Source organism: Rutidosis leptorrhynchoides, chromosome 3, assembly GCF_046630445.1.
Source record: "Rutidosis leptorrhynchoides isolate AG116_Rl617_1_P2 chromosome 3, CSIRO_AGI_Rlap_v1, whole genome shotgun sequence".
NCBI classification, from domain to species: domain Eukaryota; kingdom Viridiplantae; phylum Streptophyta; class Magnoliopsida; order Asterales; family Asteraceae; genus Rutidosis; species Rutidosis leptorrhynchoides.
The window spans coordinates 555148729-555164358 of NC_092335.1; the positions used below are offsets into that span (position 1 = coordinate 555148729).

General features: G+C 32.8%; 2 protein-coding genes across 2 annotated transcripts; one reads left to right on the plus strand and one right to left on the minus strand.

The window, feature by feature from the left end:
• Positions 1–2113: 2113 nt before the first annotated feature.
• LOC139898561 (AT-hook motif nuclear-localized protein 10-like) lies at positions 2114–6138 on the plus strand. The gene is made up of 5 exons (XM_071881314.1): positions 2114–2800; positions 3492–3544; positions 4697–4828; positions 5391–5537; positions 5616–6138. The coding sequence occupies exons 1-5, from the start codon at positions 2269–2271 to the stop codon at positions 5913–5915; spliced, it is 1164 nt and encodes a 387-aa protein (XP_071737415.1). The 5' UTR covers positions 2114–2268; the 3' UTR covers positions 5916–6138.
• Positions 6139–7095: 957 nt separating this feature from the next.
• LOC139898563 (uncharacterized) lies at positions 7096–11709 on the minus strand. The gene is made up of 9 exons (XM_071881315.1): positions 11300–11709; positions 9232–9383; positions 9016–9111; positions 8812–8874; positions 8658–8726; positions 7846–7948; positions 7661–7732; positions 7482–7570; positions 7096–7352 (listed from the first exon to the last, which is right to left on the minus strand). Exons 1-9 carry the CDS (start codon positions 11631–11633, stop codon positions 7200–7202), a joined length of 1131 nt encoding a protein of 376 aa, XP_071737416.1. The 5' UTR covers positions 11634–11709; the 3' UTR covers positions 7096–7199.
• Between the last annotated feature and the right edge of the window lie 3921 nt (positions 11710–15630).

A 15630-nucleotide genomic window follows, 5' to 3' on the forward strand; every position in this document is an offset into this window, starting at 1 on the left:
TAGGTTAACGATCTTGTTAAATGTTGATAACCCAATGTTTATAATATCAAATGAGATTTTAAATTATTATATTATCATGATATTATCATGTATGAATATCTCTTAATATGATATATATACATTAAATGTCTTTACAACGATAATCGTTACATATATGTCTCGTTTAAAAATCATTAAGTTAGTAGTCTTGTTTTTACATATGTAGTTCATTGTTAATATACTTAATGATATGTTTACTTATCATAGTATCATGTTAACTATATATATATCCATATATATGTCATCATATAGTTTTTACAAGTTTTAACGTTCGTGAATCACCGGTCAACTTGGGTGGTCAATTGTCTATATGAAACATATTTCAATTAATCAAGTCTTAACAAGTTTGATTGCTTAACATGTTGGAAACATTTAATCATGTAAATATCAATCTCAATTAATATATATAAACATGGAAAAGTTCGGGTCACTACATGCATGCTATTAGGGTAGAGTGTGAATTGTGCCAAGGTCCTCACCTTACTAGAGATTGTGATCAAACAACAATGGAAGAGCAAACGAATTTCTTAGGTTACTTGTGAAAAGGTGAAATGAATTTCAACGATTTTTCGGCGGTTGAAGCAATGAACCAGAAATATCCTCCTATCAACAGCTACCAAATAGGAGGACCTTCAGGTTCAAACAATAATTACCAAGGAGGAAATCCGGTTTTCCAAAATAACCGGAATTTCTCAATTCAAAATCAAATAAATGCACTACCGGGTTACAAAAACATGTAACAAACCTGTTGAATTTAAATAAAGGTATTTTCAAAAGCTGGGATCAACACTTCTATAACCTCTATTAATTCTTCTTTTTTTTTTATGCGCTTGATATGTGGTTTGTCGTATGTATGTGATGTTACCCTTATGTCATATAGGGATGGCAAAATGACACGTACCCGATGGGTAACCCGAAACCCATTATAATTGAGACGGGTCTGATCCGAGTCCGCCGGGTCATGGACCGGGTATGTGGATGGTTACAAAAAAAAAAAAAATCGGGTTCGGGTATGGTTTTGGATACCGACCCGTATACCCAACCCGCATACCCGTATACCCGGCCCGAGAAATTTTAATAATAATTTTTATGTAAAATTTTAGTATTAGTATTATATTGTTACTTTATGAAATATTTTTTTATTTGTTTTGAAAACGAGTATAATTTTATTCAATATAATCATATACAACAAGTTTTCGAGATGTGATATTTTATATATTTTGTGTATTTGAGTATTTTAGAAACTTTTCAATCAACTATTTGTATGTGATATTTTATTATACATTAAACATTAAGTAGTTAAGTTATTTTTCGATGTTCTGATTTTGTAACTTATTGAAAAATAGATACAAAATGACTAATCGGGTATACTCGTTTACCCGTGAGAAAACCCGAAACCCGATAGTATGTAAGTAAATGGGGACCCGATGGGTTTTGAGCCGGGTTTGAGACCGGTTTCTTAATCGGGTTCTAGTCCGGAATTAACTAAACCCGACCCAATGCCATTCTGTCATCTCTATCTTTTAGGGGCTTAAATAATTTATTGGTTGATAAATACATCAACATTCTGTTAATGTTAATCTTGTTTTGATGACGACAATAATATGACTTGTATATACTACATGTAACTAGAAAGAGGAGTTGAATAATTACTTAGTAGTATTAAAATATATTAAATAATAAATAAAAGTATTAAAATAAATTAAAATAATAATTAAAAAACATTAATCACTAAACCACTCATATACTTTTTACTTTAAGTCAATTATTATACTATCACGACTATCACTATTACTCTTGCAAATTTACAATTGTTATTACATATAAAAAAATTCCTTTGTTGAACCAAGATTTGTTTTTATTCTTTAAAAAAAAAAGTGAAACAAAAGTCTACATAAGATTCAAAATTGCCGACGAAAATGTGTAAGCAGATTTGACCACGATCACAACACCAGGTGTCAAAAACTCTCTACACACTTTACAACCCAACTTGTTTCTACAACTATGTAATCAATCACACCGATTCGTGCGTATACACACACATTTTTACATTTACATATATATATATATATATATATATATATATATATATATACGGCGGCATCAAAATCATACTTTTTAAACCCTAATTTCCTTCTTTTACTTTGTTTTTTCAAACCCGTGAATCACAATTCCCAAATTTTCAAACTTTTTTTCAAAAGATCCACCAACATTTCAAGATCAAGTAAAATGGATTCACGTGAATCTTTAGCACCACCACAACCACCGCCGCAACGCCACCCACCACCCCACCTCCATCACCACCAGATGCTGTCTCCGGCGATGATGATGCCACCGAACTCATACCCCACACACCACCAACAGCACCATCACTTACAACCACACAACTCAAACACAGCTCCGGTGAACAATCACAGTATCATAAGTCAAGAATCGATGCAACAGAGGTTTAATTTTGATGGGTCGGATCAGTACGGCTGTTCCGGTGATGGATCGTCGCCGCCGGGTGGGTTTGGGGTTAGTGGGTTTAGCATTGAACCGGCAAGGAAAAAGAGAGGCCGGCCAAGAAAGTATAAGCCGGCGCCGGATGGTAACATTGCTCTTGGTTTAGCTCCGGCGGTTATTGGTTCCGGCGGTGGAGGTGGTGGGCATTTGGAGTCTAGTAATGATGGTGGTGGTGGTACACCAAATACTGATTCGGCTGCTAAGAAACAAAGAGGAAGACCACCTGGTTCAGGGAAGAAACAATTGGATGCTTTAGGTAAAATTTTGATTCTTTTATTCTAGATCAAGTAATTATAATTGCATTTGTGTGAATATTTAATCTTTTTCGTCAATGGTAAGAGTTAATTAATTGCTGATTACACATTATTACTATTTTTGTTGTTGAATTATGGAATATAAATAGCTTTGTGTTTACATTTTACTCTCTAGTTGACTTTAATTAGATATACTCCGTAGTTTGATTAAAGGAACACAATTTAAAAGAGGTAATTTTTTTTTTTTAAATTTATGCATTTTGTTTGAAAAAGGTTATCTTTGTTCATAATTGTAAGCAATAGGGGGTGTTTGGAAATGTAATTGCGAAGGGTTCGTCTGTTAAACAAATGAGTGTACGTATCAAACCGATTTCATCTAAAGTACGTCTATACTCTCTACGAGAGTTTTTGAGATTGGTTATTATCTTTTGATAACAAAATTTTGCACATTTATGGAATTTGAGTAGCTTTGCGCTTACATTTTGCTATCTAGTTGATTCTTAGATACATAGTTACAGTTAAAAGTGAAAAAATCGCAATCTTGAAGAGGTCGTCTATGAAATTATGGGTTAGTGTGATTGCGTTTATAGAAAGTTTTAGTGTTTTATTGTTGTATCAAGTATGCAATTTAGCTGTTAAATTGCACTTTAGATGTAGACTCCTTTCATAGTTTCTAAACATTGTTGCTAACAGGCTCGCCCGGAGTTGGTTTTACGCCTCATGTCATTACGGTTAAGGCCAGAGAGGTAATCATCCTAATTTTCACATATAAAGTTTGTTGTATTAAGTATGCATGTTTAATCGTTTCTTCAATTCGTATGATTTAAAGATTGGATTATAATATCTAAAAACCACGGACCTCTAATCAATATTTTGTGCTTTGATACGTAGCGATTTGACTATCCCAATTACATGTTTATGAAATGAATGTTTCTATACGAGTAATGACGTTATTCTTGTTACCATATCAAACTTCCGAGTTTTGTTATGATCATAAGAGTAGATTGGCATCGATGTCCAAAATGTTGCAAAACGTGAATGGTTGCGTAAGGAGACTTTTAAAATTTTTGCTTTGAATAGAAACAATAAAAGCATCCAAAAGATGGTGTTGTTAAATCGCTACCAAAAATATTGCAGAATATATCGTCAAATTGGGAAATTTGACAAGTTGGTACGTTTAACATACATCCTAGGTTGGTGCCAAGGGTTAATCTTTTGTAAGCGAGTTTGTTACGTTTTATTAAGTAAAAAGTTAGAAAAATGAAAATCCACTAATGATAACATTTGTAGATATGTAGATGCAAAGTAATGGACATCTGACATGACATGTCTGGCTTGATGTTAGCTTGTTGTTTTCATTTCACTTTTGTGGTTGTTACGCCGTGTTGTCTAAGTGTCTCTTAGATATTTTTAATTTTTTAAACAGTGGTGTCCTTGTATCACGCTAATACGATATAGACGCTTGTATACTTAGTAGTAATAATAGTACAACATTATATTATACCTCGTGTCTTCGTATTAATTTAGGAACTTGACATACAAATTTATGTGTGTATATGGATGTGTATCTACGTTTCTTGCTCTTGAACTACAATGTCCCTTACCTGTGCAACTATACAATTGCTGGTTTTTCTACAACACTTATGGATATGTATGAAGTTTCTTTTTTTTTTTTTTTTACACTGATAAACATGTTACCAGTGTTTACATTTTATTAAGCTTCGCAAAGTATAAAATATTGTAAAATGTCTCTGCTAATCATGTAAAAAAAAACATTTTACATGGAAATGTACGTAGATCTAATGCGCTTTGGTATTAACTTGGCTACACTTCAGAAGATTCATGTTATTTACTTAATTGTTTGTTTTGGCCTGCATTTTTTATTTTTTAAATTACAGGATATAGCGTCTAAGATTACGTCGTTCTCGCAGCAAGGACCACGTACCGTTTGTATTCTATCAGCAAACGGTGCCATCAGCAATGTAACTCTTCGTCAGCCTGCAACGCCTGGTGGCACTGTAACATACGAGGTTTCCATCTGTCATTCTTTACTCAAATTTATTATATTCTGATTATTCTAAGGTAATAAATTAAATGATAAAAAAGGAGATTCTTTTACATTTTTAAAGTATTCAAACTAATAGAACGACAATATTATATATAAATCAATAATCAATTTGTAAAAATGGTTCGTGGTTCGGAGTGAGCCTAGGGAGACTCGGATTGGTCGACCCAGCCTTGGGATTACTGTTTATAACCTAGCCAAGTTTTTTTTAATAAAAAACAACCGTTTTTCAGTAGTTAAATAGAATATAACATAAATATAACACAAATGTAGTACTGGACTAGTTATGTATCAATTATAAGAATTTTTCTTAAAATGATACACTAATTAATTAATAAATTGTCACATTTAAGTCCACAGTTATCTTTTCTCATAATAACTTTATCAATATGAGACTGGTGTTGAATATTTTATACTAAGCTTAAGTAAGACATTTTAGCTCTGCGTTTAATAATCACATTTTCTACAATCACTAAAATTTGATTTTGATCATCCATAATTAAATATTTGATGATGTCACTTTTCAGGGACGGTTCGAGATAATTTCTTTATCGGGTTCATTCATGTTGTCCGACAGTAGATCAAGTGGATTGAGTGTTTCTCTTGCAGGCTCCGATGGTCGAGTTTTGGGCGGTGGGGTCGCTGGCTCACTCGTTGCAGCTACCCCTGTACAGGTGGGGTCCATCTCTCTCAAAATCTTTTGGTCAACTAGTCAAAATATTAATTCTTGATTGTAATTTTTTTACTACCAGGTCATTGTTGGTAGTTTCATTGTAGATAACAAAAAACCAAAATCAAGTAACGCCACATCAGCAGCCGCACAACCATCAAACATGTTGTCTTTTGGCGGTGGTGGTTCTGTGCCCGGTGCTAGTCCACAATCTGACGAGCCGTTAAGCGAGTCGTCTGACGATAGCGGTAGTAGTCCGGTTCATCGGCCTCAAGGTACGTACAACAATGCTAACCAACAACAACAACAAGCGTCACAGATGCCAATGTATTCGAATATGGGCTGGCCTAACAACTCCAACATGAACATGCTACTTAACTGAGATTGACTGATAATAGTTAACTATAATTTATCCTTTAATGATCGTAGGATCTTGAGATCTTTGTATGATACTATGTTGAGTTGATTTGTAGATTTGATTTTAGGAGTCCGATTTGATGTGCTTGTTGTAGTTGGTAACAGTATCGATCTATAGGATTTTTAATCTTGATATATATTGCCTCGATTTCGATCCTGAGTTATATGTGTAAGTTTTTTTCTTTTTCATTTTTTTCTGGGTTTCTAATTTCATCAGATTTATGCATTACTTTTTATGCATTACTTGTATGAACGGTATAACTTGTTAATATATAAATTTATTGAATTTATCGAAGAACGATAAAAAATATCATCCGTCCATCTATAGGTCGGGCTGTATAGTTATCATAGTGTAACCCATTTTCATGTATTTTGATGACTTCTTTTTTTGAACAACTGGGTTTAATGGCAGCTCGGTTACAACAACAAAACCGAGTGAACACTCAAAGAGTAGAGAAAGTTCTCCCTCTCAATCTTCTATGGACAGAGAGATTGCTTATGAATGCACCATGGATAGAGAGATTGTTTTCGAATGTACATCTGGCTAATAGGTAGGTTTAAAAAAAAAAAAAAATTTGTGAGACGCCATGAAAATGGTAGAATCAAATTTTCATGAGTTTTAAACCTGCCTAAAGTACGATTTAGGCTTTAAGCGGCAGTCAAGTTGTCAATAAATCGACGCTTGTTATTGAATCGATTAATAGAGCCAACATACCCTTCGTGGTGTAACATACCTTTGGTGGTGTAAGGAGAAAAAAATACCGAGTAATGCTTTAAAAATATAACAAGATATATTTATGAAATGATAGTACACGTCAAATTATTAAGATGGTCGATACTTATTTTTTTCATCAATTTAAAGTTTCTTTGATACGGCCTAACGCAAGTAGTCACCATGACTTCTAATAAAGCTGAAAGTCTCGAGCTCAATCCTTTGCAACGTAAAACGTCCAAATAACATGCTCTACCCATTTCTCAAATATAAGTATATAATAATGGGGGTTCCTCGTTAAAAGAAATATATGTATATATAATAATGATCACAACTCTACCCAATTCACAAATAACATGCTTTACCACTCCAATTCTACAAATATGTACCGAGTAGTTTATAAAACGAAAAATAAACTAACACATATTAGCACATGATATCTGTATACTTATTTACTACTATAATAATATATATACAGTCTCCTTACCAAAAGTATATATGTTGCTATTTATCAGCACTAATTCTAAGCCCATCATTTCAGAAATTTCTTGAGTTATCTTCTTCAAGATTGAGCTGCTGTACACGCTGACGTAACCTTCTTCGATGATCATGAATCTTCCAAAGTCTATGCCCTAGAATCGTTGCAGAGTATATCACATGTGTAATAATGGGTGCTAAAATGTTGTTCGTCTGCCAAATATTTTACAAAAAAATAAATAAATCAAAATGATAAAAATAAAATAAGAAAAATCTGTCATTTCTGTAAACAGAAGCGACATAAAAGGAGCGCAAAATCGTAAATACAGAAATTCATATTACCTGGTTCCATTCATATCCAAGGTACAGAGCTAAAAGTCCTTCAAGTAATGGAGAATATATTTTCTTCATTTGTCTTCTTTCATACCAAGCTGTAAAATTGTTTGTTTATGTTACTTTAACTTATGATCTAATCGTGATTAAGGTATCGGAGAATTGTTTAAAGTTTGTGCTATTCGTACCTGCAAAAAGCTTCTTCATTTCTTGACGACCTGAACGTGAACTCAAAACTGGTGCTACAACATAAGTAGGATCTGGAAAAAACCCAGTATAATACATGTTATAAGATGCAGAAAATACCAACTTGCTTTTCAAAAAGAATAAAAATAAAAAGAAAAATACGAACTTGAAAACGTTACAAACGAACCTTTTGGAGATGCAGCCACGTAATAAAGCGAACCCGTAAGTACAGCTGTGATAACAGCTGCAAACGCTTGGGCAAATGGCACAAACGGGGGCAGTATCCCAGTCTAAAATTAAATAATCAAAAATAAAAATACTACGGAGTAGTTAAAATAAGCTCTCTTTACCGGTTTTCCAACTAAAAAATGTAGAGGCTAAAAGTAGCCCAAAATGTAGTTTTACTGCTTATAACCTAATATTATTGTTGTAAAACTCCATGGTTAATATTTAGTACTCCTTTTTAGGAACTGACCGACCAGATTTTCCAAAATCCGAGTAAATATTCGGTCAAAGTCGGTCAATGGGTCGAAATCGGATTTAGTTGGTCAAAATTGTATCTAATTAGTCGAAAGCGGTCAACGTCAATATTGTTCAATAAATCTAAATTTAAATTATGGAGTTTTTGACAAATGAAGATCATGTTTATATTTTTAGACAATTATGTTAACATCTATATTTATGTTTTACACATATAATTTTGTAACTTACTATTTAGATTTTATTATAAAAGTCCAATCCGGTTACTCCCGAGTTGCCGATTACTCCCTCAAAACCCTCGACCGAGTACTCCCCGAGTAGTGTTTTTTGCAATCTTGCCTAATATATAGCTAAAGGAACTCAAATTATGTTGTAATATATATTTAAGATACAAATTTTATATATATCAAAGGTGTATCAGGTCCAGCCACACCAAAGTCATCTGTTTTGACCCATTTACCAAGCCCACCCAATTTGCCACTCCTAATAATGTAAAGGGAAAAGTTTTTGTCAGCGTACCAGAGAAGCCATTCCTCGTGCATTTGCGACAAGATCATTTCCCCTCAAAAACACCTCGGCCAATGCACCCTACATATTTGCAAACGAAGATCAAGAAACAGATAAAAACTTGGAAAATATCATAATTTGTAACATGTTTGTAAACTAAAATCACCTGAACAGCAGCCCTGTAGAATAGCTCTTCACCAACTGAGCTTGCAGTAACAATCATAATAAACTGCAATAAGTTAAAAAAAATTATTAACATGATCTAATGCACTTGAGATTGTCAAAGAGGGTATTTGGACATACGATTTCAAGCTTATTATGTGACATTCAAAGGATTACAATTACATAAAAACTAAATTATATAATTTACCTGCCATGGTGACATGCCATAAAAAAAGCTTCTCAACTCTTCATCTTCTACATCCCGAATTGCACGAGCATGAGGCGAAACTTTAACAACTTCATCCTGCACTAGACAAACCACATTTGCTTTAGTCATCTATCTATAATACATCAAAATCAATCAACTTTACAAATTTATTAAATTAACTATCTGCAGATATATATTTTTGACAGTTGATCGTACGTCTAGTATAAAGAGAAGGGCCATAATGGGAGGAGCAGCATATCCGAGTCCTTGTACGATAGCGTCTAATGACGTTGAGTACCCTCCACTGCTATCAATTCCTGTTGTTGAGCATATGAAGTTTCCTGCTAACGCCATTGCGCCATAGATTCCTGTTTTTTAAAGAGATTAGATGAAAGAGAGTAATTTTGTTAGTGCTCTAGCATGTGATATTAAGTGTCTATGAACTTATGAGAGAGTGAAAATGTTATTGAAACAATATAAAATTTAATACTATGAAACCATATCAGAAGTCTTATTACAAGAGTTGTTTTACCAAAAATGATAAGTAATGGTTATGCCAAACTACAAACTCAAGTGCAAAATCTGAAATCTATAATTTAAAGAAGACTACAAGCTAACGTAAACATGTCCCTAATTGGACTTTCATTATGGTTTCTATTTAATGCTAACCAAATTCTAATCATATTGGGTGTTTTTTTGTTATATACAGGGTCCGTCATGTTATTTTGGATGCCCTGTGCGAGTCGAAAAAATGATGCCCCTAAAATAAAAAAACACTCTTTTTAGGGGTTGAGAACCTAGTCAAGCAAGGCGACTCAACCTCATGCCCATTATTATTTATTATTATTAAATGAAAGTTTTACATTACGATAAATCCGAAATACAAGTTCGCGCATCATGTAAAACGATGTCATTACGCATTTTCGAAGAAAAAACATCAATTATTTTCTCATATTCAACATCCGATAAACTTATTCTCAATACTTAACATTGCTAATCCGTTCAACCTCTTTTGAAAATATTATAATTAAACTTACCCCTATAACATTTTAGATATTTTCTTGATCTTTTTCAATAGGACTTTCACTATCTTCATTACCATTAACTTCATATTATTCATTATTGTTTTCAACATGAGTTTCATAATTTTCATTATCAAACTTCATATTCAACATTATTATTTTCTTGATCTATTTTTGTAGTTTTATCATAACGATTATCTTCTTTAACATCATCTATTGTTTAAAATCTTTTTAAATCTTCTAAATGAGTACGTAAGAGATGGTAAGACGGTTATATTTTAAATTCTTATTTGTGAAGAAGAATGATTGATCCTTTTGTGCTAAATAATATCATTCGACACAAAAGCCCAAAAGTATACAATGGGCCTCTATGGCTGGCCAAATTAAATCGTATAATCAATTCTACGTTTGGGACAACAATCCTTGGGTGCTCATCCTAATGGCTTAGTTGGTTTGCTTTTTCTATTTAGATGGAATTGGCTTTTGTTACTAGCTAATGTTGTTCCTTTTTGATTATGGATATCTAGTAATATTTGGTTTCAACAATTTGATGAACCTATGTTTATTCATTATATTGATTCTTTTTCGTCAAAAAAAAAAAAAAAAAAAAAAAAGATTGATTAAATCATGCAACAAGATATAGTGGGCCAAAACTACTAAATTAATATTACTAATAGGAAATTTGATGTCCCCATCTTTTTGATACCATGTGCAATGGCACATGTGGAACCTTTACAAGAACGGCCCCCTTATATACAAGCAACTAAGGTCATGGCATTTAGCACATGTTTTTGTTTCGGAGAAAGAAGATGCATGACATTTAATTTTTCTTAGAGGAAGATAAAAACAGGAAAAAAGCATAAGAGGTCAATAAACAAAGTCTCATAGTGAATATATAGGCAATCGTTACTTTGTTAAATCACCTACAGACTAGTTTTTTATTAATAATTTCTACATATAGATAGTAGTATAAATATAGATGGCATTATCAATTAAACAACTAAAGAAAAATGTATTACTCTACTTTTTTTTCTGAATAAATGTAGTGAATGATAAAAATGAATATTATTGTGATAAAAAAATAAAATAATCTTTTCTGTTAAAAAAACTATAGAAACCAATTGTCTAACCACACAACTTGAGATTATGATAATAAATAAGGCAAACTAAATGAAGCTTATAAACTCCTAAATAATTAAAATTAAGTTGAATAAACTTTTCAAGTTATTAATTTTAAAATAAAAAAGATGATAAAAACTAACCAATTCCATAACTGAGCCTAACAACAGCGCCAATTTTATCCCAAACAGGAAACTCAGCTTCTGATGTAAACCCTTGATTAAATGTAGTCACTTCCATAGTGGTACTACTATACCCGGCGCCGGCGCCGGCAGTGTTTCTTGCTCCGGCATCAATCCCATCACCACCGTTTCTTTCCACCGTTGCTTTCACACTCACCACCGACCTTTTTCCGGCGATGTTTCTCCGTTTCTTGAACGAATCCCGCAACCCCACAAAACCTCTAGTACAACAATAACATGAAGTTGTCGGAGTTGGGTTTGTTGCAGGTGGTCGGAACATCATTGGAAAATCCATAAAACGGTGTAGCTTTGATTACTTGGAATCAAATGCAGTTGAAACTATTAGTATTGACATGGTAATAAATATTTGTTGCTTTTTGAGATATCTGTGGGTATTTATTGAGCTGATCAACGACACTTGTTATGTGGACGGTTGTGAATGCATGAATGGGTGTCTGGATGCGTATGTAGGGACTTTTGTGGGTCCCACTGGTTTGTATCTTATATTTTGTATATCTTCAAGAATCAAAATGGCCAATCAGAACTTGTGTTTGGAGATAATATTATTTTTCTGCATTACATTATTATTTAATGTCACCCTGATTATAAAAAATGTTACAAACTTAAATTTAAATAACTCAATAAAATATCATTTCAATTCAATAAAATCATTGCCATTGTTTCTTGAAAAAATGAATACTTATTATTAGACAAAAATAGCATATAAGTATATTATTTCTCTTAAAATTTCACTCAACTTACTCTTCTTCAATTAGTTAGCGTTAAAAAATCAAAATTTCATACTGTCATGTTATACTATATATACATTATTCTTCTATAAAACTACTTGCAATAGGACGTATAGGAGGAGATGTGCACGGACCACGCCGCAAACACGCTAGTAACGCAGCGTAATAGGCTTTATTTTGGTGTTGCGTGATGCTTTTAGCACACGTTAAGTGGCGTATTTGTTTGGAACATATATAATAACTAGTTAAAGACTCGCGATTTCGCAGGTTTTATGAAATAATGATATTTAAAGGCAATCTTCAACCATGATAACACAAATAAACAATAAAACATTCCAAAAGTCCCAATGTGTAAAAATATAAATAAAAAATCTTGTTAAAAATAAAGTAACTTACTTAAATTCGAAAGTAGCAGTAATCAGCACTTCATATTTGCTAACAGGTTCGACGTATAAAGTTGCAGACGGCTATAATGTAACATTTTATTGTTTTTCTCAATTCTTTGGTGTAAAGTCCAACAAATTCGTTAATGTCATTAATCTCTTGACATGAAAATAGATAATAAACATAAATAATATTGGAGTTTAAATGCACCAAAAAAAGTTCAAGTCACATCTAGCAATTTGATAATGAATAGGATGTAAATCGTAAGTTACTTGTCGTGTTTCCCATAGATGACTAAACGAAACTAATAATTTGAGGTAGTTGTGAATTGACAATAACATCATTGATGTTTGCCCTTCAATGAATACATCTTGAATTTTCTTTGAAGTATCTGCGCGCAAGTGAACAATTTATAAAATAAATACTAAAGTTATATTGTAATGTAAGAGCAAGTTTAGTGTATTCAAATATAATATTATTTAATTTATTTAATTAAAAAACGGGTGTTGTTTGTATTATAACTGTGTGATGTGATATTGTCTCAAGTAATGGAGTCACCGTGGGTTCCTCATCGAATTTAGTGATCGAAAAGAGTAACCATGTTAAAGCTGTGGCCGTAGGTTTTAGGGTTGATCCCAAGATCTCGAATGATTGTATGTATGTATGTATGTATGTATGTATGTATGTATGTATGTATGTATGTATGTTGTATATGTATATACAATTATGTATGTCTATGTATGTGTGTATGCATGTTTATATAGGTGTTTATATATGCTTATCGTTTACATTTAGTGTAGCTGCTCATGCATTTTTTTCTTGAGCACCGTATAGCACACTCAGGTACGTATTCATTTTATTTACTTTTTTTTACCATTGGCCGGAGGTCCTCACGGAAGCAACCTCTCTACCCTAAAGTAGAGAGGGGGATGACTTTCTCTTCCAGTGGGTGGAGAATTTCTTTTCTTTACACGTGGGTGGGGAGACGACTTCTCTTCTATTCTGGGGTAGCGAAAAGATTGTCTACATACCACCTCCCCATACCTCGCGAACGTGGGATCGGGCATCGGTGTTGTTGTCATTGTTGTTGTAATTGGATATGATCGAGGATGTATGTGTGACTGAATCTACCTCTATTTCGGCCTTGCCTTTCGCGTTGTTCGATGAGATGATAAATAAAATGGACGGCGAAAAGGTCAAGGCAATCCTTATCATTTATAGTACTCCACCTAAGGCACTGTTAAAGTTAAAAGCAAAGAAGGGGCGTCCGGTTCCGGGTGCCAAAATGCAAGGTTTGACGGAATTTGCAAAAGATATTTGATTTTGTGATCCGTTGTTTATTCTCGGTTGTTGATTTGTAGTATTAGATGGGTCTTAATCTCCCGTTAGTTGGGTAGATTGATTACCCTCTTTTTTTAAGTTGAGCTTGTGTTTGTATGGTGTTTGATGCGCTATTATTATGTAGTTGTGAGCTTTCGGCAGCTAACGTATTAGTTTAGCTCCGTATTTTTTTGAGTTGTAAGTTTTGGGGGTTTAATCTTTTTGAAGATCTTTCTATTGGTTATAACAGTTTATTGTTTTTTTTTTTTTTTTGCAAAAAAATTAAAGCAAAATAAAAAATCTGTGTTATGTAATAACACACAAATTCGCAGACTAACACTGATTATTATGATACAAAGTTTATACTATCATATGATAAATCTATATTAATAGGTAAAACTTATGAATTCTAGTTCATATATTATAATAAGGTTAGCAAATGAGACATATGAACTTAAAATACATCTCAATTTAATTTAAATGCGTACTGTAATTACTTCCAAATGCATTGATAGTATAAGTTAGTAACGAATTAGTGAAAGTGCGAAAACAAATAAAAATGTAAACTTCATCAAATAATAAAAGTAACGTTGGATATTAGTATTAAACTGACCGATGAATTCACGGGTTGGCGATGAAATCTAATTTACATAATGTTATTGACAAATTACGGAGTACTATTTATTAGTACTGCGTATTTGGTTAAATTAATTGACCAATGTGATATGATCTTCGGCAAGAATGAAATTGGTCTTCAACGGAAAAATTACTTGTTGGGCTCAAATTGTTCGAAATATCAAGTTAAAAGTGTTCTTATGGGCTAATACGTTCAAGCTTTGCTATAGTCATCAATTTTACGTATGTCGTGGATTCTTTGTTATTCGGCTTAGTTGTAGTCTTCGAGTGTAGACTTCTCATTCATTTTATATGCTTTGTTAGCCACTGAATATTTTGTATTTCTATTGAGTCTTCATTGCTTTGATGAAGGGCTTTTATTCTATTTATAATATGTCTTTTTCACTATAAAAAATTGAAATTGGTTAAAAACTTGTTTCATTTATCAACATTAATCAAATATGAAATTGTAATGTTTATAAAGGTGTGTCAAATAGTCGATTGGTTTCTAGTCTTGGTTTATGTGTATTTATATGTCAATAGATAAATTCCTTTTATATAAAAGTAATTTAATAATTTTAATTAATAAACCTTTAATAGATTTTAAATGAAATTATGGATATCTGTTAACGTATCATCGGGAGATTATAGCCGTGACCGTCAACTTAGAGAACAAGTCACATAACGTCAACTTGGAGGACAAGTTTAATTTAATATAGAATAGATATTGTTTACATATTTGTATTTATGTAAATCTCTAATTCTTGTATTTGTACCTATAAATATTAATGAATAGAAAACCCAAAGGGGTGTGGAAAGTTATTTCTTATATGGTATCAGAGTTCAAACGGTGATCTAGAAGACAACACTGGAGAAGGAAGCCGATTGATGATATAAGTAGCTGAACTGAAAGCATCAGTCCAAAGAGTTGCAGGAGCATGCGCATTAAACATGATGGCAAGCCCAGTTTCAGTAATGTGTCGGTGCTTGCGTTCAGCTCGACCATTCTGTTGAGGTGTGTAAGGACATGAGATGCGGTGATGTGTACCATTGTCAGTAAGTAAGGTACAAACACGCTCATTAATGAACTCAGCACCTCCATCACTTTGAAAATTTTTGATCTTGGCCGAAAACTGTGTTTGAACGAAACGTATAAAGGCATTAAACACACCAACAAAATCTGACTTTGCCTTAAGTGGGTAGAACCATGTGAACCTCGAGAAA

Excerpts from the sequence above, each read along its gene's own strand:
- LOC139898563 (XM_071881315.1), bottom strand. The coding sequence starts at position 11,633 with ATGGATTTTCCAATGATGTTCCGACCACCTGCAACAAACCCAACTCCG. Across the intron at positions 8,875-9,015 it reads ATGGCATGTCACCATGGCAG|TTTATTATGATTGTTACTGC; the intron begins GTAAATTATATA and ends AACTTATTGCAG. Across the intron at positions 7,949-8,657 it reads CACGAGGAATGGCTTCTCTG|ACTGGGATACTGCCCCCGTT; the intron begins GTACGCTGACAA and ends ATTTAATTTTAG.
- LOC139898561 (XM_071881314.1), top strand. The coding sequence starts at position 2,269 with ATGGATTCACGTGAATCTTTAGCACCACCACAACCACCGCCGCAACGC. Across the intron at positions 2,801-3,491 it reads GAAACAATTGGATGCTTTAG|GCTCGCCCGGAGTTGGTTTT; the intron begins GTAAAATTTTGA and ends TGTTGCTAACAG. Across the intron at positions 5,538-5,615 it reads TTGCAGCTACCCCTGTACAG|GTCATTGTTGGTAGTTTCAT; the intron begins GTGGGGTCCATC and ends TTTTACTACCAG.